Genomic DNA, 22,015 nt, shown 5'->3' on the forward strand with positions numbered 1-22,015 from the left:
AAAAATACAACCACTCCAGGGCTCTGTACATGAAAGCTGGAAACAAACTATGCAAGCCATGTTCAGGGCACTAAGTTTCATCTGATCCCAGTGAGAAAGTACTTGGGTAAGTGATGTAAAAGCATTCCTTTACATTCTCATTCTAAGTGAGAATTCTTTAACCGTGCATTTTAAGCCCAGAATCATTATTAGAAAATACATTCACAAGGCAGAGTTTGGGGGGGGGGGGGTAAGTGTGAGTAAAAACAAGAATAATGCTCATTATCAATCAAGACAACCAATAATCTTTATTTACTTTCATTAAAGTCTAGCCACTGTTGACCACCCATATATAACTCTTGTTGCTAAAAATTTAATCACATATAGCTTGATACCAGTATTTTTTTTCAGGTAACAAAGAATTACACAAAATATCTGAGGATTTTTCTACAAAACACATATTTCCTTTTTCCCTAAGTCATGAGTTTTAAACTATATAGTAACACATGCAAATTCTGCCTAGAGAAAGTACAAATTTCAATTAAACAGTAACAAACATGAAGTAAAATTTTAATGTTACTGTTGTGTTTTCAAAAGCTACCAATTCATAGGTCACAAGTGTATGCAAAGGCTACATATGGCCATAAAATCCACAGTCTACAGATGTGCATTTTTATTTTACTAGAAATATGTGCAAAATGCTCAACAATGATTGGTTAACAAATACTGAACCCTACTTACAAAAAATCAAATTTCTAAATGCCATAAGGGATACCAAATATAAAATGTGCAGTCCTTGGAAACAGGAAAATGAAGCTTTATCAACTCTCTACAGAGCTATTTTAAAGATCCACTAGGTCTTCCGTGTGTTACTTCTTAGACAGGATTTTCAAATCAGCTATGACTGCACCCCTTGTTCACTGCAGGTTCTGCCTGCCAGAGATCAGCCACCATCATCTACCTCCCCCAACACCAGGCCTCCCTCCTGTATACCACTCAGCTTGATAAGATCACTGAAAGGACACCAGCTTGTCACTAGGTGAATGCAGTGCTATTCTCTTCCCTTGTTGAACTTTCTTTATACTTTGTGCCTTACTGTATTTTATTAGAAAACTTTTTCTTAACAATGATTTTTTTTTTTTCTGGAAAGATCATTTTATTCTACATAGTGACACTATTTAAGAAACACAAATTTTCCAAGAACATTTTTCAAATTAAAATAAAAAGTGGAAACTGATAACCAATATGCCAAGGATTTCAATAACCAATCTCTTCACTGGTTACATATAAGAAATGAGAGCAACATTTCATTTTATATTCTTGTTGGTTAGTTATTATTGGGTTAGTGAAATGAGATAAGAATACAGAAGTACACTGTCTCAAGTGAAAGGAAAGAAAAATAAGTAGATATTCTACAACAGTTCTTGAATCTTTCTCAGGGTTTATGACTAAACTTGGGATCAGCATTCCCACTTTGAGGCTATTAGACGTGGTCTAAGTGTAATCAGTATTAAGATTTGCTTTTAAGTTTACTTACTTTTTAACTTAGTCTCATTCCAAGTAATAATATTCTTGCAATCACCATCTGAAGTATAAAAATGTGTATTTCTAATATAAACTAATAAATAATCATTAAAATCTTAACATTTATCTTAGGTCCAAAGTCATCTCTTGTACCTTCAGTTAGTGACACATAATCCATGGTAACTAGCTTGCCTGCATCTAAAAACAAATGCTGCAAAGGTAGCATTATGATGTAAACCAACTAAGGCTGTGGAAGTCTTCATATTTCACACATAAGATCCATAAACATCCTGACTCAATTCCTGGGTTCATCCACTTAAATCAGCAGTCCTCTATAGGAAAGAGAGCATAGGCTTCCAACGGCTACTTCTGTTTTCTCTGTTTCTTAGCCTGTCTACTTTTTTTCTGTCCTTTCTTCTTTTTTTTAATCAGAACAGCCTTTTCTCCAATAAATACACGTTTAGAATGTCCTGCATCTTTGGAAGCAGAATTAAGACTCTGCTTAGGTTTACTGACTTTTTTCAAACCTGGATTTGAATTTTGCTGTTTTAATTTTTCCTTATTCACAGAACGCATGACTCTGAGTTTTCTTCCCATTAGCTCAGAATTATTTAATTTCAGAGCAAGATGTACAGCATCTGTGTCCTGCAATTAAAAAAAATTCCAATACGTTAACTTCCAACAGAAATGCACCTGCAAAGGGACTAATAAAACATCCACAGAACTGAACTGCAGCGATTGTCAAACTTGCCCAGGAGCCCTACTCTGGAAACCCAATCTTGTGTGTGCTTGCTGTGCTCTTCCTGGTTAAGCTCCACACAGCCCTAGGAGCACTCAAGCTGCCTTGGCAAATTCTAGGTGAGTCATGGTCAAACAGGCCTCATTGCTCCATCATAAGGGATCTCAAATAACATGCCCACTTTACACCAATAAACCTTCTCTCAAGGCATCTTTCTGTAAAAGTCCTACTGTATGGTGAAGGCAGGGAATTCTCCATTACAGTCCTGAAGATATGGGACTAGACATTCTATAGAGTTCCACACAGGTCCAAAATCCTATTATTATTTTACTTTAATAAAGAACTATTAATGCTAATTATCCTGAATGTTTGTTAAAGAGACTCTACAAGCTTACCAAGTGAAAAAGACAAATCAGGGAAGCAGTAAGATCTCTAGAATATACAACATAGGAACATCGGGCAGGCAACTAAAAAGCTACCTAGTGATACTTATCAAGTCTTCAAAATGGTGATATACTCTGACCTACATATATCCCAGTGGGGTGCTTCCTAAAGAAGTAATCCAAAATGCAAGAAACACATAACCACTATAATTCCATTATTATAATGAAGAATAGAGAATACTGATAACATTAGGGAAACATTATATGTTACATCACTTACTGAAAAATGCTTACATGACAGAAAATAAAGCAGGGTTGCAAAGCTTTATGTTTGCAGATAAAAGTCAACTTTAAAGAAGGAAAAAACTAAAATGAACTATATAAAGGGGTTACTGCTGGGTAAGAAAAAATTAAATGCTATGTAAATATATTCTTTTACTACTTAAAGCCGGACATGAAACACTGGCTAATAATTAGTGAATGAAATTTAATCTTGTGCAAAGATTAAAATTTTCTTCAGACTGAAGTAAATTATTTTTTTTCCATTTTACACAAGGTGGAAATTCAGATATTTAATCCTGGTAATATCCAATATCTACAAAACTACTTACTTAATAGTATTAGTACGAAGAAAGGGAGAACATTTTTTGGTTAGGTGCAATTACAGCAATAACGCTCTACCAATGAACATCGTGAATTTAGTTTTCTTCTACTTTTTTTTTTTTTTTAATATTTTTTAGTTGGTGATGGATCTTTATTTATTTTATGTGTGCTGAGAATTGAACCCAATGCCTCACACAGTCTTGGCAAGTGCTCTTCCACTGAACTAAACCCACCCCAGCCCAATGAATTTAGTTTTCTTAAGTTAGAATTTGACATAAAAATAATAATGACATCTGAATGATGACTCAGCATTGACAATTCCCTGAGTACTTCACGGGATAGTAAAAATGCATTAGTTTTCCATACCTTAAAGAGCACATAGCCAAATCCTTTGCCTACTCCTGTAACTGGGTCTCTCACAATCCTCACTGCCACAATACTCCCACAGTCCCAAAAATGCTCCTCCACAGCAGATTCTTCAACTTCTAAAACAAATACAACCACAACAGAAATAAAATTTGCCTTCTCCTTGGAAAGCTTGAGATATTTGATATAGCAAGTTGAACATAGCCAAGAACATATTGTTACGTTACACATATCCTAAAATTATGTTAAGCAAGACATTGAGTTATGACTAAAGACAATATAACAAACTTACTGAACGGGAGATTCCCCACAAATACTGATCTCTTGTCTCTCTGAAACAAAAAGGGTTAATAAAAATCACTCAATGGACCAGAAAATGGGAAGCACCCTAAATCTTCCCATCCAGCATACCCCCACATCTGAAGGGTCATGTACCTTCTGACTTAACCATGCTTCTGCCCTCTGTGTGACTCTCACTATTCCATCTTCCCAATGGACTGAGTGAGCAAAAACTAGCAAGGAGGGCCTTTTCCTTTAGAATGGCACTGACACATAGTAGTGCTCAGGAAAGGCTTGCTGTATTGGGGATTGGCAAACCTTTTCTGAAAAGAGTCAGACAGCAAATGTTATAGGCTTTGTGGACCATGTGGCCTGTTAAAAACTACTTAATTTTGGCACTGTAGCTCAAAGACAACCCACAGATGATACAAAAACAAGTGTGGTTGTGTACCAATAAACTTTATTAACAAAAACAGGGGGTTAGATGGGTATGGCCCTGAGGCCAAGGTTTGCTGAAACTATGAGAGGATGCCAATCAAACAGGCCACTAACATATCTCAACTAGACCATTTTTAAAAATTTTTGTTTCTGGTACTGGGGATTAAACCCAGGGATGCTTAACCACTGAACTACACCTCCAGACCTTTTTATTTTTTTGTTTTGAGACAGGGTCTAAGTTCCTTAGGACCTCACTAAGTTTCTGGGGCTGGCCTTGAACTTGTGATCCTCCTGTCTTAGCCTCCTGAGTTGCTGAGATTACAGGCATGCGCCACTACACCCAGCTCAGCTAGACTGTTTTGACATCAAAAGAAACACACTATTTCTGGGGGTAAACCCCTACAAACCATTCTTCATCCACTTACAGACGCCTTTGCCAAAAGTGAACCTGGTCCCACTGCTCCCACATTTGAATTTCTGGACCAGCTCCTGACAAATCCAGATTCCTCTGCATTGATCTGGCCTTTAACTCTTACTACTGCATTCACATCCTATCCACCCAATAACACTGTCAAGCTCTTGCCAGTCCCTGAGCAATAGGGTTTCTGTCCCCACTGTTAATACTGCCTTTTCTGCCCAGATATTGCTATCACTCAAAAAAAAAAAAAAACAAAACAAAACAAAAACAAACCCTCCCCTATGTAATGATATGCGATCCCTTTTCCTGGAAGCCCTCCTGTCTCTTCTTGCTGTCATGTCCTCAAGTGAAGTGCCCCATTTCTGAATTGAGCATCTTGTGCACTTGTAACAATATTTACCATAAAGCAGAATCACAATGTGTCCCTCTGCTCATCTCCACTATACAGCATGAGAGTTGAGACTATATCTTAGAATTAAATGCCAGATCAAGCAGGTTCTTAAACACTGTCTAGTGAGTAACTGAACTTTTAGACCTCAGTCTAGAAAACAAGGTGTTAGGCCAACTTTCCATAATCATTGATAGTGACAGAGTAGAGAAATCTTCAAGAGGAAGATGACTTGTTCTTGAAGGCAATGCAGATGCCAGTCCTTATATCCCAGCCCCAGCACCAACTCTGTGATCCCAGAGGATAAAGACTGCTTCATTTTCCTTATGTTCACATTACTGATTCCACCATCTCCCAGCTAATCTCACAAGAAAATATTTCTTTCCATGCAGTTCTAGTTCAGTTCTTTAAACCAATTAAGTACTACTTACAGACGAGGTCTCAGATGCAAGATCAACTCGAATACGAAATCCATCTGCAATTTGGGCCCCATTTCTGTATTATAAATATAAGGTGGAAATGGCTGTTAAAAATAAGCATTAAATTGGGACTGGAGTTGTGGCTCAGCTGTAGAGTGCTCGCAAGCATGTGCAAGGCCTTGGGTTTGTTCCTCAGCCCCACATAATAAATAAATAAATAAATAAATAAAGGTATTGTGTCAACTACAACTAAAAAATACTTATAAATGCACTAAATTACTTAAGTATCTGCTCCAATATGAATCTGCTGTAATTTGAATAAAAAAGGTCTCCATAGAACTAACAGGACAATCATTCTTTACAAACCTCAAAGGCATAATTACCTTTTCAGTGCTTTTGTAGCAGCAATCTCATCCTTAAACACAATATAAGCATTAATGTTTTTCTGATCAGGATGAATTTTACGTCTACACAAGAGAAAGAAAAGACAACAATCAAAGTTACTAAAATAAATCTAGGTTTTCTCCTACTATCTACACATATGACAAAAGAATTCCTGGGTGGAAGTTTCATCTATTTGGGTAAATATGTAGTAAGAATTCAAAAAGAACAAAGAACTTTCGTGGACAGCTTATTCAGTCAACAACAGGTCAATGCCCTGGTAGCCACGGTCCAACCAGCAGCCTCTCTCTATGGCCCCTCGAAGTTACAGTCCCTCCTTTCCCTTCAAAGGTCATCAAAGGCCATCATCAGGCCCATGTTTGTAAGAACTGCTTTCTGCAGTGTGCTATCCTCAAGTGTCTATTCCTAAACATTACACTTGGCTCTTGTCCATTTTTTTCACTCAATATGTCTTTGGACTATCATTTAATTTATAAGATTCCCCATCTCTTATTGTTTGAACAGCAGAATTTCCCAGTGCCTGAATTTTCCTGCTGTAAACTAGCAGTGTAGTCCAACATGTACCTTTGTCATGTATTTCTTGGAAGCTGACAGCTGGATCCAAAAGATTGATAAGCCTCGGACTGGGCCCTTTTGTCAGGACCTTAGATAGGTTGTTATATTCTCTGATGGAGAGACACATTATGACTGGTTTTCATTTTTTCTTAATGACAACAATCATTAAGATTTAGCTCTTGGTGCTACTCAAAGGCTAAATCCATTAACTCAGTAAGTTTGCAAAACAGTGACACAATTTAGATAAGTCAAAAGAACCTCATAATGACTAGAGATCTTTTCCTGAAGATGTCATCCTATTGTTTTGAAACAACAAAAATGCTAACACATGAATAGGTATCATTAAGAAGGAAACTGAAATATAATGCACAGCATAGCATTCTATAATAATATACCACTTAATAGTTTTGTTATTTTATTTTTTTGCAATGCTAAGGATGAAAATCAGGGTCTCACACATGCCAAATAAGCAGTTACACTGCCAACACGGATGAAACCAGCTGCAATTCACTGGATACCTAACATATATGAGGCACTGAGCTAAACATTTTATGTCTCTCATTTAATCTCACATCTCAGATATGGGTATTATTTTTCTAATTTTATGGGTAAGGAAGCTGAGACTTGAGAAGTACATGACTGTGATCCTAAGTTTAGGTCTGAATCCAACTCTAACTGACTCTAGAGCCCTGCTCTTTCTACATAACACACAGCTGCTGACGACATCCAAATCTAACACATTCTAGTGTATCCCCAGGAACACATGAATGCCACATGGTTTTGTTACTCTGGGAAAAAGACCTCCTTGGCATAGGGAACACAAAGGGCAAGCATGCAGTTCTGCTCCACTTGACTTTGAAGAAAGGCCTTGAAACAAACCTGATGAAAAGCACCAATAACTAATGATAGAGTTCTGCTCTTCTACAGAGAATGCAGAAGCCAAAAGAGCATCTTCCTTCTGCCTCTAAGAAGAAACCAGATAAACTACAGCATCATAACTTTTGTGGAAGCTATTAGAAAGCTGGAATTTGGGTAGGAATTACAAGCTTTTAAGCTAGGAACCAGCACCTCTCTAAGGAGGAGACTGCAGGAATACTAGTTCTGTAGGGAGCTGGGCCTCCAGAAAAACACCTGAAGCCAATGATGCAGGACTCTGCACCCACCCCTACTACCACCTCCACTGGTGTCCGCAGAAAAGACAGAGAAGACAGGAATGCATTTCTGGGCACTCATTACAGCCAAGAAGAAGGAATGATCAAGTCCCACCTGGATTCTTCTCCCAGTGGAGAAGACTAAGCCTTTAGGAAACAGACGGTAACCCTGTCTTCCAGGGCACAGAGACCACTGTGGCTGAAGGAAGAGAGGTCTTCTACGATAGCAGAAAGATGGGAAATGTTCTACTATAGCAGAACTATCAAAGGTATAAGGCAAACTGGGGGGGCTGGGGATGTGGCTCAAGTGGTAGCGCGCTCGCCTGGCATGCGTGCGGCCCGGGTTCAATTCTCAGCACCACGTACAAACAAAGAAGTTGTGTCCGCCGATAACTAAAAAATAAATATTAAAAAAAAAAAAAAAAGGCAAACAGGGTGCACTGGTGCACACCGTAATCCCAGCTACATGGGAGGCTGAGGCAGAAGGATCACAATTTCAAGATCAATATGGGCAATGTAGGGAGATCCTATCTCAAAAAATTTAAGAGTTGGAGATGGTAAGGCACCCACTGTGTTCAATTCCCAGGATCAAAAGAAAGCAAAAACCATAAAATTAGAGCTTGGGTGCACAGGAAGGAGGGGCTGACCAGTAACCTCCTGAGACACAGACTCCTGGGCTTGCCTGTGCCTAGATTGAGCCAATACAGTAGCAATCTCACTGTTCCCCACTCCCACCAGATTACCAAGCCAACCTACAAACAATGGCACTCTCTACAGTGAATCTTCAACAAAATTTAATACTTGCAATTCTTTTTATTTATCTATCTACTTATTTATTTACTTTGTCATGCTGGGGATTGAGCAAAGGGCCTCATGCTTGGCAGTCAAGCACTCTACCACTCAGCCACATTCCCATACTCAAACTTGAGAGCCTTTAAAAGACATCTTTAAAAAAGTATCACAAGCCAGCATGGTGGTACACTCCTGTAATTCCAGCTACTCAGGAAGCTAAGGCAAGAGGATTCCAAGCCAGCTTCAGCAACTTAACGAGACTGTCTCAAAAATAGAGGAGCTGGGGTTGTAGTTCAGTGATATAGCGCTTGCTTCGCACACGAGAGGCACTGGGTTCAATCCTCAGCAACACATAAAAATAAATAAACAAAATAAAGGTATTGTGTCCAACTAAAAATATATATACTAAAAAAATGAATAAAATTTAAAAAATAAAAAATAGATGTAGCTCAATGATAGGGCATGCCTTGGTTCAATCCCCAGTACAAACAAGCAAACCACCACCAAAAACTGAAACAAAATGTTTGAAATATGTAGATCACAAGGGCTTTCATACAGAAAATATAGAGAACTCTTTACAGCTCAACAGAAGACTGAAAAGTCAAGAGAAAATGGGCAAAGTTTTATAAGCTTCTTCACCAGAGAACAGATATGAATGTCATTAAGCACATAAAAAAGATGATTAACATCTTTAAGTCATCAGCAAAACACAGATTAAATCTATAATGACAACCCTTTAGCATGGCAAATTAAGTGACTGACAATACAAGTGTTGGCGAAGCAACTGGAGGTCTCAAATGGAGATATAAAATGCTGCAACCACTTTTGAAGAAAATCTGGCAATTTCTTAGAAAGTTAAAATAAACCTACCATAGGATCCAAAACTCTACCACAGACACTTTCTTGAAAGAAAATAACTATACCCAAATATTTTTAGTATCCTTATGTCTGATGGCCCAAGACTGAAATATCCTGAATGTTATATAACGGTGAATGGACAATTTTTGGTATTTCACAATGAAATCTACTGAGCAATAAAAATAAATAAACCACTGATGCATGTAATAGAATGACCAAATCTCAAAATCATCATGCTGAGCAAAAGCCAGACAAGAGCATGTACTGGGCCCGGGTACAGCTCAGTGGTAGAGTGTATGCTTAACCTGTACAAGGTCCCGGGTTCAATCCCCAGCATCCAAAATTAAAAGAACTGATTGTATGATAAAGCCATTCATATAAAACTGTAGAAAATGAAAACAAAGACAAAGTAGGTGAGTAGTTGCCCTGGGACAGGGGTGAAGGAATACACTGCCAATGCACAAAGACCCCTGGGACTAGAAGTAGTCACAAAATCATTACCTTGACCTAGCAATGATTTCACAAGTGCCCACATACATTAAAATCGTAGAAGAACATTTAAAATATGTTGTTTTACTGTAGAAAAATTAAAACTTAAACATTTAAAAAAATTTTTGGCTTATATGAAAATGCAAAAAGTTTTACATACGCTCAATCCCCCACAGAGTCAGACCACAAAACAGAGAGAAAACATCTGTAATTCCTATCACAAAGGGTTGATTTCATTAACATCCCAGTGATCATTAAGACCAACAATTCAAAAGCAAGAAAAAAAAGTAACAAAAACAAATGACACCTTAATACTTAAAAAGACATTCATGCATAAGAGAAATGCAAATTAGAAACACTTTTACCCACTGAGCTGCTGTATACTGTTTTTATAAAGCATAAACGCTACTATTGGTAAAGGTGTGGGGATATGAATATTAATAAGTGACCAACACCACAGGATGGCAGCCAAAATAATGAATGCAAACACCCTTTCTGTCCCGTTGTTTGTGACTAAAACATTCAGGGTCACTCCAGGAGAATTGGGCTGCAGGAAATAACCACACAAGAGAGAGAAATACCTTTATCTTTGGGGGTGCTGTGACAGCTCCTCTGACCTTAAGGGTCTACAGTAAGAGACAGAGCAGCGACCCCTTTTATTGAGGAGAAGCCATTCAAATGAGGCAAGGGATCAGGGGGCTGAGTGTAGCTTCAGGAGGTCTGCTGTCAGCGGGCTGATTGACATCTAGGAAGGCCACACTCAAGGGCAGAGTAACAGAAGAGGACACACAAGGGGCATTTCTATGGAACATTCTATCCTAAACAGGGCAAGGGGTTATATAACAAAGGAACAGGTGAGCATAGCTCGACCCACGGGGCTGCAGGAAGGCACGCCTACACATGAAGACATCTGGTTGCATTATTTCTACCCTCAAGATTGGGGCTACCATCTTCGGCTACTTAAAAGCAGCCATATCACCGGGTGACCAACAGTGCCTCAAACCAATTAGGAGAGGAAAAACGCTAGTCACATGAAGTGACAGCCTCCCACACCTTTCTAATGGAACAATTCACCATCACGAATTTATCCTACAGATCAATTACCACATGTACAAATTATCTGAGTACAAGTTTATTCACCTACTTCAGCATTATTTGTTATGGCCACAAAACTTGGAGGAAAAAAATGAATGACCAACAGTGGAATGTTTTCCAAATAAATTAAGATAAATCTGACAAGATACACTCTGAGAAAGAATTACTTTTATACTAATACAGAACAGATCTCCAAGCTGTGCTCACTGGAAAAATGGAACATTTGGAATAGTGCAAACACCAAATATCACTGAGTTCAAAAGCAGGAGCTGTGGGGGACAACTCAGTGGTAGAGCCTATGCCTAGAACATAAAGTCTCAGTTCATTCCCTAGACTCTTCCCATCCAAAGAACAGGTCATCTGTGGGGGAAAGAATATGGAAATACATAAAATATGCCTCAAGAAGGCTGCACAAGAAACTTACAACTTAGGGAAAAGGTACAGGAAGGAAACTTTTCATAGTACACACTTTCATGTTTTGTGGTTCTGAATCATCCACTTCATTACTTATTTAATTAAAAAATAAACAAACAAACAAACAAAACACACACAAAAAAACAAAACACAAAATCCCGGGAAAAAGAGAGACTGATAGCAATCACAGGATGCAAATTCCAATTTTCTGGCACATCCCACCCAAACTTCTCAGTACTGCTATAACATAATCTGGTCAGAACTTCTGTTTCTGTTGAAATTTAGGTTTCTGAGTTTCAGCCTCACACAGAAATAAGTGTTTATATACCTCAAAAAGAAGGGCTGCACTACACCAAGTCTCCCATTCCCAAAAGCATCTGTACAATACCCCAAGTTGAGGACCTACACATTCGGTCACCTCAACAAACATTGTGGAAGTCAGTCAATACTTATCAAGTACTAACCACACACCTGGCACTACAATGGTTATGGGGAAAGACCAGCAAAGACTCTGCTCTACCAAACAACTGCAAATTACCAAAAAAGCCACCAACATATTCAAAAGGATTGAAATGCTTCTACCTTAGTGCATCTTAAAGACACCTCTGTGTCTGAAATATAGCATTTGAAGTACCATCAAGAAAAAACACCCAACAGAGAGAATAATATAAACCCTGCATAAAGCTGAAAGGGAATGAGAAATAAACCTTCCATGTGGGAAGAGGGAACAAGACTTGCATGTTACTCTTAACACCTAGAAAAAGGGGGCATCCCTTTTTGAACACCAAGCATCACCACCTGTATGGTCCCCAAACCCTCAGGGAACTTCAAGTGGCCACAGGCTGGTCATTTTTAAGATGATCAGCAAAACTAACTACAGAATTCCAATCTGACCAGCCACAGCAAGTATACACACTCCTGATTTTTAGATGTACCTTGCTCAGACACTGATTCCCCCCTAAGAACTGAAGAAATGTGGTATGTATGATTGATGGCAAAGAATTTGGAAGAGAATGAAGATGTTTTGTGCCCAAACACTATAAACATTCTTGAAATTCTCATGGCACATTTTCAATAAATTATTTTCCATACTTTCTTGTAACTACAATTTAAATTAATATTTAAATACAAACATCTGACAAATTTATATGCTATCACACATAAGGAAATAGCACACTAAATGATCAAATATAAAAATCTATGAAAATGCTAAGTAATGACCTCATTTTTTAACAAAAACAGAAGACAGGTTAAGACAACTCCTTTCTTTAATTAAACTTACTTTATTGCTGCCAACTTTTTGGATAGAGTTCCTTCTGCTGGAATCTGTTAAGAGAAAAAAAAGTATTACAGAAAATTCAATATTTGAAATATTACTTCAATAATTTCCTTTCCATTGAAGCCAATATCTGTCATGTTGTGATCAGAAGCATTTTAGGGAAATGATCACATCAGAAACAAAAGTCCTGATGGTACGTGAGAGGGATGTCCTGGGCTCAGGACAGAAATCCCTACAGATGCAGCACACACGAGGCTGAACAGGCCAGGTCTGTCAGATGGCCTAGATGAAGTCAGCACACTGAGTTTGCCAACCGCCCAGTGACTCCAAGGGGTAGAAACACCGGTAATGAAGGCATGAGAAGAAAAGGAAAATCATTTTATAGAGTGAGTGGGGAAAGAGCAATGCTTACAGATTAATATCTTGTTTATCTTATATCATTTTAAACATGTCTAACTAAATTGGTAAGTAATGTAAAAGGATTTGTTACCTCATCCATATCTCTAAGTGTTTATGTATTCTAATTGGAAAAACATTCAGTGCTTTCTTAAATTGGGCAATATTCAGGATCACTTTATTTGCAGTCCTATTCAACCTATTTATTTAGCAGAACTGGGGACTGAACCCATGGGGGCACTATCATTAAGGCACTTCCCCAGTCCTTTTTATTTTGAGACAGAATCTCATAAGTTGTCCAGGCTAGACTCAAACTTGCAATTCTCCTGAGTTGCTGGGATTCCAGGTGTGAGCAACTGTGCACAGGTTAGTCATATATAGTTTTTAAGAGTGAATGAATCAGGCAGATAATACGTTTTGGAAGAGGTGGAATTTCAAGTTAAAACATTTATAAATGTCAGGTCAGTAATGTGCCAAACACGGCTTGGGTACTGAAAAGGCCAAGGTGAAAATACACCAAGCCTGCAAGCTCACAATCCATGAATGGTGAATCTCTCTAGGCAGTTGTTAAAAATCTCCAGAACACTTTTCCCTCCCTTTACTTACCTAGTAAGTTTATACAGCAAAACTAAGAAATTTGAACTATTTCTTTTCTCAGTTTGTCTTACTCAAATTGCTAATATACATTCTCAATGTAGACAGAAAAATAGTTCAAGACATGGAGCATACACCTGTCACTGAAGATAATAAATAAATGCAACACCAAGCAATAAAGCACATTAAGAATTTACAGGAAGAGGGCTAGAGTTGTGGCTCAGTGGTAGAGCGCTCGCCTGGCATGCGTGAGGCAATAGGTTCGATCCTCAGCATCAATGAAAAAAATAAAATAAATGTACTATGACTATCTACAATTACAAAAATATGTATTAAAAAAAAGAATTTACAGGAAGAAACACCACTTAATGGTATAATGTATCAGAAAAGGCTTGAAGAAATGCCAGTTTTACCTGCATACTGAAAAATATGGTAAAATGGTACTTTGAGGAGAATTGCAGGCTAAAGCAAGTAAAATGAGTCAAATGACAAAATCTGTATGTGGAGGAACATGCTACCAGGCTAAGCACTAAACACACATTTCAATGGCCATGAAAAGAACAGAGCTTCTACATACTTCAATACATATTCAATGTCATCAGGTGCTGGTGACCCAAAGACAAGCAAGTTAAACTGCACTTGTAATCACGGCTTACATCTGACAGGGCAGGCAAACAATGGTATCAAATAGTTTCTAAACAATGCACGAAGTTCCAAGCTTCAGGATGGAGCCAAGGAGATCCCAGGGTGAGAGAAGAAACTGAGCAGGCTCCCCAGTGGTGAGGAGCAATACCAGGACTCAGGGTATGTGTGTGTTTATAGAATGTTAACAAGTGGCACAGAAAAAGTGGCAAGAGTTCCAGAAAACTGCTGGTAGCTGACAGTTATGTGGAGACAGAATATAGGAAAACCAAAGGAAGAAACTAGGGTTTTACAACTACTCTCTTTCTCTCTCTCTTTTTTTTTTTTTTTTTTGGTACTGGGGATTGAATCGGGGTGCACTTTACCATTGAGCTATATCACCAGTACTTTTTTTATTTTGAGACAGGGTCTTGCTAAGTTGCTTACGGCTTCTCTACATTGTTGAGGCTGTCCTCAAACATGTGATCCTCCTGCCTCAGCTTCCTGAGTCACTGGGATTATGGCATGCACCATTGTGCCAGGCCCTTTACTACTAATCTAACAAGAGGTGATGAGAATGTAGCTAGGGCAGAGAGTACAAAAAGAATGACTCCAGCTGAAAAACTAGGCTGGGTGAGACAAAGAGTGAAAGGCAACTCCAAAGCCTGCAGCCAGGTGTAACCGAGGAACAGAGAAAATCAGCGCACAGCATAGGTCAGAGTGGGGTACCGGTGGAGGTAAGCACAGGTACACTGCAGCTGGGAAGATGGCAAGACACACAGTCAGCAGACTAGGCAAGGCTCTAGTGTGGGGAAATGGGACTCAGAAAGGCAGATAAAACACAAATGGCAAACACACTGACTGACAGATTATGGTGACTACCAAAATCTCGAGAAATGTCTCCTTGTACAGCAGTGGGCAGCCCTGCCTCCTGAAACATTTGACAATATTTAGAGATATTTTTGGTTGTCACAACTGGGGTGGGGAGGGTTGCCCATCTAGTGGGTGAGGGTCAGAGATGTTACTAAATATCCTATAGTGCACAGGGCTGCCCTCAACAACAAAGAATGACTCAGCCTGAAACACCAGTGTATGAAGGCCAAGAAACCCTATTTTAGAGAATTACTTAAGAACAATTAGAAACATGAAAAAACATTGCCTACACTCTTTTACATTATCTATATTAATATTTAGTGTTCATGTGGCTGGGGTTTTGGCTCAGTGGTAGAGCACTCCCCTACCACAGGTAAGGAACTGGGTTCAATCCTCAGCACCACGCAAAGATAAATAAATAAATAAAGGCATTGTATCAATCTACAACTAAAAAACAATTTTTTAAAATAAAAAATAATAGTGTTCAAGAATATATACTACCATAAGTTAACTATCCAGAAAGAAAAACATGAATGGGAAAAATCAAACAACATGAATTATGCTTATTTCATGCTCCAGGGAATGCGGCCATAACTGGTCCTGAGTATGCAACTGGTGAAATCAGGCATCCCTAATGTCAATCCAGTTTTAACATTAATTAACTAAAAGACACATCATCTACACCTGCTTAACCTCATGCCAACCTCCCACACTGAATGCCTCTTACAGGGTTGCCCAATTCCAGAAACACTATTCAGTATCAACAATTCTGCTTAATGTATTGACACAACAAAGTGACTCACCCACCCTCAAACATACATAAGAACATCACTTTACTTATTACATGAGCTTATTAAATTATGTAACCAGTTTTTTGGTTTTTTTTTTTAGAGAGAGGTAGAGAGAGAGAGAGAGAATTTTAATATTTATTTTTTAGTTATCGGGGGGCACAACATCTTTGTATGTGGTGCTGAGGATCTAACTCGGGCCGCACGCATGCCAGGCGAGCGCGCTACCGCTTGAGCCACATCCCCAGCCCCTATGTAACCAGTTTGACATTCAAGAACAGACACTCAGAGCCATCTTCTCCTGTGCTAGATTTACAACTACTGACTCCAAAATTTAAAGCTCTTCCACCTTCATTATTACCAAAAAGTCAGTTAGTTTAATTCACATGAAAAATTTTACAATGACTAAAATTTTAAGAGGGGGAGAACTTACTAGAGAACGAAACCGCACAGATTCTATTTGTCCATACTCCCTAAAAAATGACTTCAGTTTCTAAAATTAAAAAACAAAAACAAATTAGTCCATTTTCAGAACATCAAGTAGGTGTCACAAAAAGTAATGCCATCAAATTGACAGTCTTCTCTTAAAAAACGTTATGTTATTTATTTATTTTTATGTGATGTGGAGGATCGAACCCAGGGCCTTGCACGTGATAGGCGAGCATTCTACTGCTGAGCCACAACGCCAGCCACTGTCTGAAAGTCTAAAGCCAGTTTTCATTTTAAGAATAATCGAGAAAAAACAGAAGAGTACTGTTCAGTCAGAAGAAAAAGTTTTACTGAAACTTTTAGTAAAACAAAACACAATTTCAGTTCATATCAGTGCCTATGAATTGCACAATACTTTTATTTCAATCTTTTAGTCTTTTATCCATGTTAGTTGAGGATAGACTGGGATTTTCACATAACAAAATGAATTTTAAGGAAGCTTATGTCACACTAAGAAATGCTTCAGTTATGTCTAATTGAGACCACCAGCTTGAACAAATTCCTAGAAAGCAAATTTTAAACATTATTCCTATTACTGGATGTGAAGAACACATAGGTTTTATAGGTAGGGCAGTTTTATAAATAGGGCAATAATTTCAATAACTCATTCTGTAAACAACTTACAAATGATAATTTGCTCAAACCACCATATGCCACACTCCCTTCCCTTAAGCCCCTTAACCTAACAGGAAGATAAATAAAACTGTTACTGAGCAAAATGTGTGATGGCCTAGTAAAAAAATCACAAATCAAATGCTAGGAGGCAAAAGCGTTAGAGAGAAAGGAAAAAACCAAGACATCTTTTGTATTGTTTTAAAGAAGTAGAATTTATATGGTCTTCAAAACACCAGCAGTTTTTTGATGCAAGAATTGTCAATACAGTGACTACTACATGAAAACAGTGCCAGGTGCAGGGGTGCACACTTGAAATCCCAGGCTCAGGAGGCTGAGGCAGGAGGATTCCAGCCTCAGCAAAGGCAAGGCACTAAGCAACTCAGCGAGACCCTGTATCTAAAAAAATACAAAACAGGGCTGGGGATGTGGTGCAGTGGCCAAGTGCCCCTGAGCTCGATTATAGGTCCCCCCCCAAAAAAAATAGTAACATAAGGGCATGTTTTAGATTTAGTGAACCTGACATAATTCAAGAAACTTAGAATGTACTCATTCTTTCACAACAGCAAATGTTTATAGAGCCCCTACTATGCTCAAGGTACCTTCTCATGTGTGAGAGAGAGAGCAGTGAAGGAGATAGACAAATACCCCTGCACGTAGTTTTCATCCCAATGGCATATAACAGAGATGAGGCCAGAAGAAAAAAGCTTTTGATTTGCAAAAGCCTGAATTTGGGCAATGACTATAGAAACAAAAAAGTGGGGCAAACATTGGAACCAATGTGTAGTAGAATGATAAATGTAGTCATTGATAATTGATAAGTCATTGATGTAATTACTCATAGTGAGAGAGTAGATAAAGTTATTAATTTCTTTAAATATTTACAAAACCATAAACTCACCTTCTTATTACATGTGACAGGCAAGTTCCCAACAAATACAGTCCTCTCATTCTTTAATCTTTCTTCTTCTTGATTGATCTCAATTTTCTTTCTTTGACTTACATTGTAGCTGTGATCTATATCATTAAGTACTTGTCTATCAGTTACTTTAATACTAGACTGGGCATTTTTCCCTTTCTGCCCTTGTTTCTGATGAATTTCTTCTTTTAAATCAGCACTTGCTAGAGTACTTTCCCTAATTTTAAGGCAAAAACATAGAATGAGAAGTTATGGAAGTAAGCATTTGACCAAGTACAATTCTACCCTCCTTATTAGAAACATTTCCCGGGACTTGTGGTTTTTCTAAATGTAAATCTACTACAAATAAATATATCAAAAGACTTAAAGTAGCATAACTAAAAAGAAACTAAGAGACTTAGAAAATGAATTCTATTACTCAGGAATTAGAAAAAGTTAAGCACAAATTTTAAACACAAGCTAAAACCAGCCAAGCAATAGCAGCAGCAACAAAAGTTCATCTAAACAAAAGTCAGTTTATTTAAAGTTCTTGGAGATTTAGTTTACACTTCATCAAAGCCTAATTTCAGTCTCTGCTCTACAACTTGGACAATGCAGCATTCCCCAGGAATCTAAAAAGGTTTATATGGCCACCAAGCACTCACTTTGTAAAAAGAATGGTCAATAGAAAAAACTGGATCGTCAAACTTACAAAAGTTCTGTAACAGTTAAAAGGCTGCTTATCAAAAGTAAATTGGTACACATAAAGACATAAGGTCTGACATGGATCCAAAGAGAGAACGAGGCAGGGATCTTAAGAAGTGAGAGGAAAAAATGGGAAGTGGGAATGATAAAAAGATTCACCCATGAGCAAATACTTGCTGTGTTCCGACTATGTTCTAGGCTCTGAGGACATGAAGAAACTATCAAGCTTTCAATAGCAAAGTCAAGACAGGCCAAATTCAAAACAGAAAAAACATCAGCTAAAATACATGGTATAGGAACTTAAAAGAAATAAGAGAAACAAGATTTCTAAGAGGAGGAAAGCAGTATCTGGCACACAGTCCTCAAGAAACATGGGCTGCAAGTATTTCTCCACCAGACCAAATCTCCACTACAGAGAGGGTCCACATCCAGATTTGCTCACCATGGTATGTCATGTCACATCCAGATCTGCTCACCATGATATGCCATGTATACAGTAAGATGGAAAGGAACTACGATGACATGGTAAACTAAGGTCCAGGTCAAGAAGAAATATCCATGTTATGCAAAAGCACTTAGATTTCTATTATACAGAAGACGGGGAGCTGCCAAAGATCGAAAATATCAAAAAGATCAATCTCAGCAACAGCCAGAAAGACAAGAAGAGGTCAAGGATGGAGAAGACAGTCGAATAAGGGAGATGATTATAACAGTGTGTATCTAAGAAGAAAACAGATTAACCAGAGCAGGGATAGAGGTGGAAAGGAGAAAACAAATTAAAGAGGTAATTAAAAGAGCACTGATCAAGCATGGTAATGCACACCTATAATCCCAGTTACTTGGGAGCTGAGGCAGAAGCATCACTTGAGCCCAGGAATACAGGCCAGCCTAGGGATAAAGTGAGACCCTGTCTATTAAAAACAAAACAAAACAATAAAGTACAAGCATCTAGCAACTAATGGCTCATGCAGGGAAAGGGAAGAGCACAGGAGGATTCCCAAAACACTGGCTTAGTCAACTTACAAAGTGAGTGGAACCATCATGCCCATAAACAGATTTGATGAGGAGGATCATCTCCATTTAAAGCACATGGCACAGATGTCAGTAGGCAAAAGTTAAACAAGTCTAGAGATCAGGAGAGGGTGCACAAAACAAACAAACAAACAAACAATGCCCACAATGAACAGTGAAAAAAAATCAAAGTTCTGAGAAGATGACCAGGAACAAGAACTTTAAGGAAAAGCAACATTTTTAAAGAGACAAAATGAACCCACATTAACAGTGAAAAGGAAAAGCAAGAAGAGAATTAGAAGAAACTGCTCTCAGAGAAACCAACAGCTTCACTGATGAAAGCAGCCATGTAAAATGTGACGGAGAGGACAAGGGCTACACTGCCCATTATATATGACGAGTAAGTTAAGATGCATCACCAAGCACTGTTATATTGTTTGGACAAAAACAAAAACACCACCAGACTGCAAGTCTGTAGAAAAGTTCATAAATCATGAAAAGGAGCCAGGCATGGTGTCACACTCCTCCAATCCCAATGACTTGGGAGGTTGAGGTAAAAGGATGGCCAAGTTCAGGGCCAGCTCCAGCAACTTAGGAAGGCCTTGAGCAACTTAATAAGGTCCTGTCTCAAAAAAAGGGGCAGATGATGTGATTCAGTGGTAAAGCATCCCTAGGTTCAATTCTCAGTACAATTAAAAAAAAAAAAAAAAGTCACAAAATGGGGAAGAGTCCAACAACAAACTACTTTTCCCCAAAAGTACAAATATGAAGGAAAAGACAGTGGGAACAGTAGCAAACACACAACAATCGTGAATGGGGGTTTTTGGTTGTTGGATTTCTTTTTTTCAAGAAGAGAATCTTGAGCATGTTAAATGGTTAAAAGTTCAAACACAGTGTGATGCGCTGTGGCTCAGTGGTAGAGCGCTTGCCCTGCAAGAGAGGCCCTGGTTTTTATCCTCAGCACCACATAAAAAATAAATAAATAAAAATAAAGATATTATGTCCATCTACAACTAAAAAAATATATTAAAGAAGTTCAAAGACAAAGAAAAAGAAAAGGAGAGGATCTGATGGCAAAATCTCTAAGGAGGCAGAACAGGTATGTGATAGACACAGCACAGGTGGCAGAAATAATTTTTAACAATCCTCAGTACAGCCAAAAAAAATTAATAGAAAAAATTTCCTCCCTAGGAAAACCAAACTGACCTTTTATAAACATTCTGAAATAATTAATGATAAAACATAAGCCATAAGTTCGATTCCATATGGGGAGGACACTCTGAATACAGCAAAGGTGAAACAGGTCTGTCCTAATGACTGCCAACAGTGGGTTCCTTATTCTTTGTAACTTCGTATAAGATTTTTACAAAAAATAGGACGAAATATGAAACGAGAAAACAACTAGGATGCATACTGCGGGCGTGTGAAGTTTCATTTCTTACCATGCGATTCTTTAACGTCGGCTAAGAGAACTGTACCAACCTGTCGGCCAACCTGGCCTCTGTCTCGGACAGTTTCTTCCTCGCTTTCGTCTTTTTTGCAGGTTCCTGCAAAAGTAGCCTGCGACCCTGGGGTGGGCTCTCCTCCCGCGGCTCGCGCCCCCGCTTCCGCGAGGCTTCCTGTGGGGAGCGTGACGTCAGGCCGCGCCGAGCACCGGGGCGCTCAGGGGCCTTCGGGGACGCCGCGCTGGCTCACCTGTGGCGCGGGGACGTACACCGGGCGGGCCCGCGGCGCGGAGGCGCTGAAGAGGGCGGTCAGCGTGGTGTCGCTGCCTCGCGGAGCCCGCACGCCACGTAACAGGCTGTCGGCGACCTGTCCCACCAGGTAGTCCCCGGCCGCGCTCCCTCCGCCGTCGTCCACGAGCGCCCTGCGAACGGACCCCGATAGTCAGTCGCGCCCCGGCGAACGCGCGCCTCTTGCCCACAGCGCTGCCCACCACTCACTTGCGCCCCGCGCTGCCCACCACTCACCTGCGCCCCGCGCTTTTCTTTTTCTGAAGCTTGTTCTTCCTTTCTGAGGCCATTCCTCGTGCAAGACTTCCGGAACTGCCTCAGAGACAAACGTACCGCTCCGACCCCGCTTCCGCCTGTGACCACGCCCCTACGCTCCCGGCGGGTTCCTGGCGCTCGCAGGGTTGTCGCGGCGGGGTGGGGTCGTGAGTTTGGCTGGCGTTCTTGAGGTTGTCGGAGCAATCTGGTGTGGGAGTGAAGGAGATGGTCCACTGCTTGAGGCCTGAAGTATGAGTAGGGTCCAGCTAGGCGGGGAGTGGGCGAAGAGCAAGCCGTGGGTAGTTGAGGAGGGCGGGGAGGCCCGGCGGGCGTGAAGGCTGCGGAGGGGAAGTGCGCCTCGCGATGGGGGAAGCGGCGCGACGGGTGCACAGCGCTTTGAGCTCTTTTCCACGTTCCTCTGACTTGACATCTTAAAATGAGGCCACAGCTCAAGCGTTTGCACCTAGAG

General features: G+C 39.5%; 1 protein-coding gene across 3 annotated transcripts; it reads right to left on the reverse strand.

Annotated features, from left to right (window-relative positions):
- Positions 1-268: 268 nt before the first annotated feature.
- Rbm34 (RNA binding motif protein 34) lies at positions 269-21,606 on the reverse strand. 3 transcript variants are annotated; one of them, XM_076832385.1, is made up of 12 exons: positions 21,529-21,606; positions 21,254-21,425; positions 21,041-21,177; positions 17,846-18,080; positions 16,277-16,336; positions 12,575-12,618; positions 5,920-6,003; positions 5,549-5,612; positions 3,887-3,926; positions 3,595-3,713; positions 2,031-2,148; positions 269-1,564 (listed from the first exon to the last, which is right to left on the reverse strand). In XM_076832385.1, the coding sequence occupies exons 1-12, from the start codon at positions 21,579-21,581 to the stop codon at positions 1,509-1,511; spliced, it is 1,182 nt and encodes a 393-aa protein (XP_076688500.1). In that variant the 5' UTR covers positions 21,582-21,606; the 3' UTR covers positions 269-1,508. The 3 variants fall into 3 exon arrangements, with proteins under 3 accessions (XP_076688500.1, XP_076688497.1, XP_076688499.1); XM_076832382.1 differs by having other exon boundaries at positions 269-2,148; XM_076832384.1 differs by lacking the exon at positions 16,277-16,336 and having other exon boundaries at positions 269-2,148.
- Between the last annotated feature and the right edge of the window lie 409 nt (positions 21,607-22,015).

Source organism: Callospermophilus lateralis, chromosome 13 (genome assembly GCF_048772815.1).
Source record: "Callospermophilus lateralis isolate mCalLat2 chromosome 13, mCalLat2.hap1, whole genome shotgun sequence".
Classification (NCBI taxonomy): Eukaryota; Metazoa; Chordata; class Mammalia; order Rodentia; family Sciuridae; genus Callospermophilus; species Callospermophilus lateralis.

Coding starts and splice junctions, on each gene's coding strand:
- Rbm34 (XM_076832382.1), bottom strand. CDS start 21,581: ATGGCCTCAGAAAGGAAGAACAAGCTTCAGAAAAAGAAAAGCGCGGGG. Junction 16,337..17,845: donor CTGTCACATGTAATAAGAAG/GTGAGTTTATGG, acceptor TTTTAATTTTAG/AAACTGAAGTCATTTTTTAG. Junction 3,714..3,886: donor TGTGGGGAATCTCCCGTTCA/GTAAGTTTGTTA, acceptor TATTTGTTTTAG/AAGTTGAAGAATCTGCTGTG.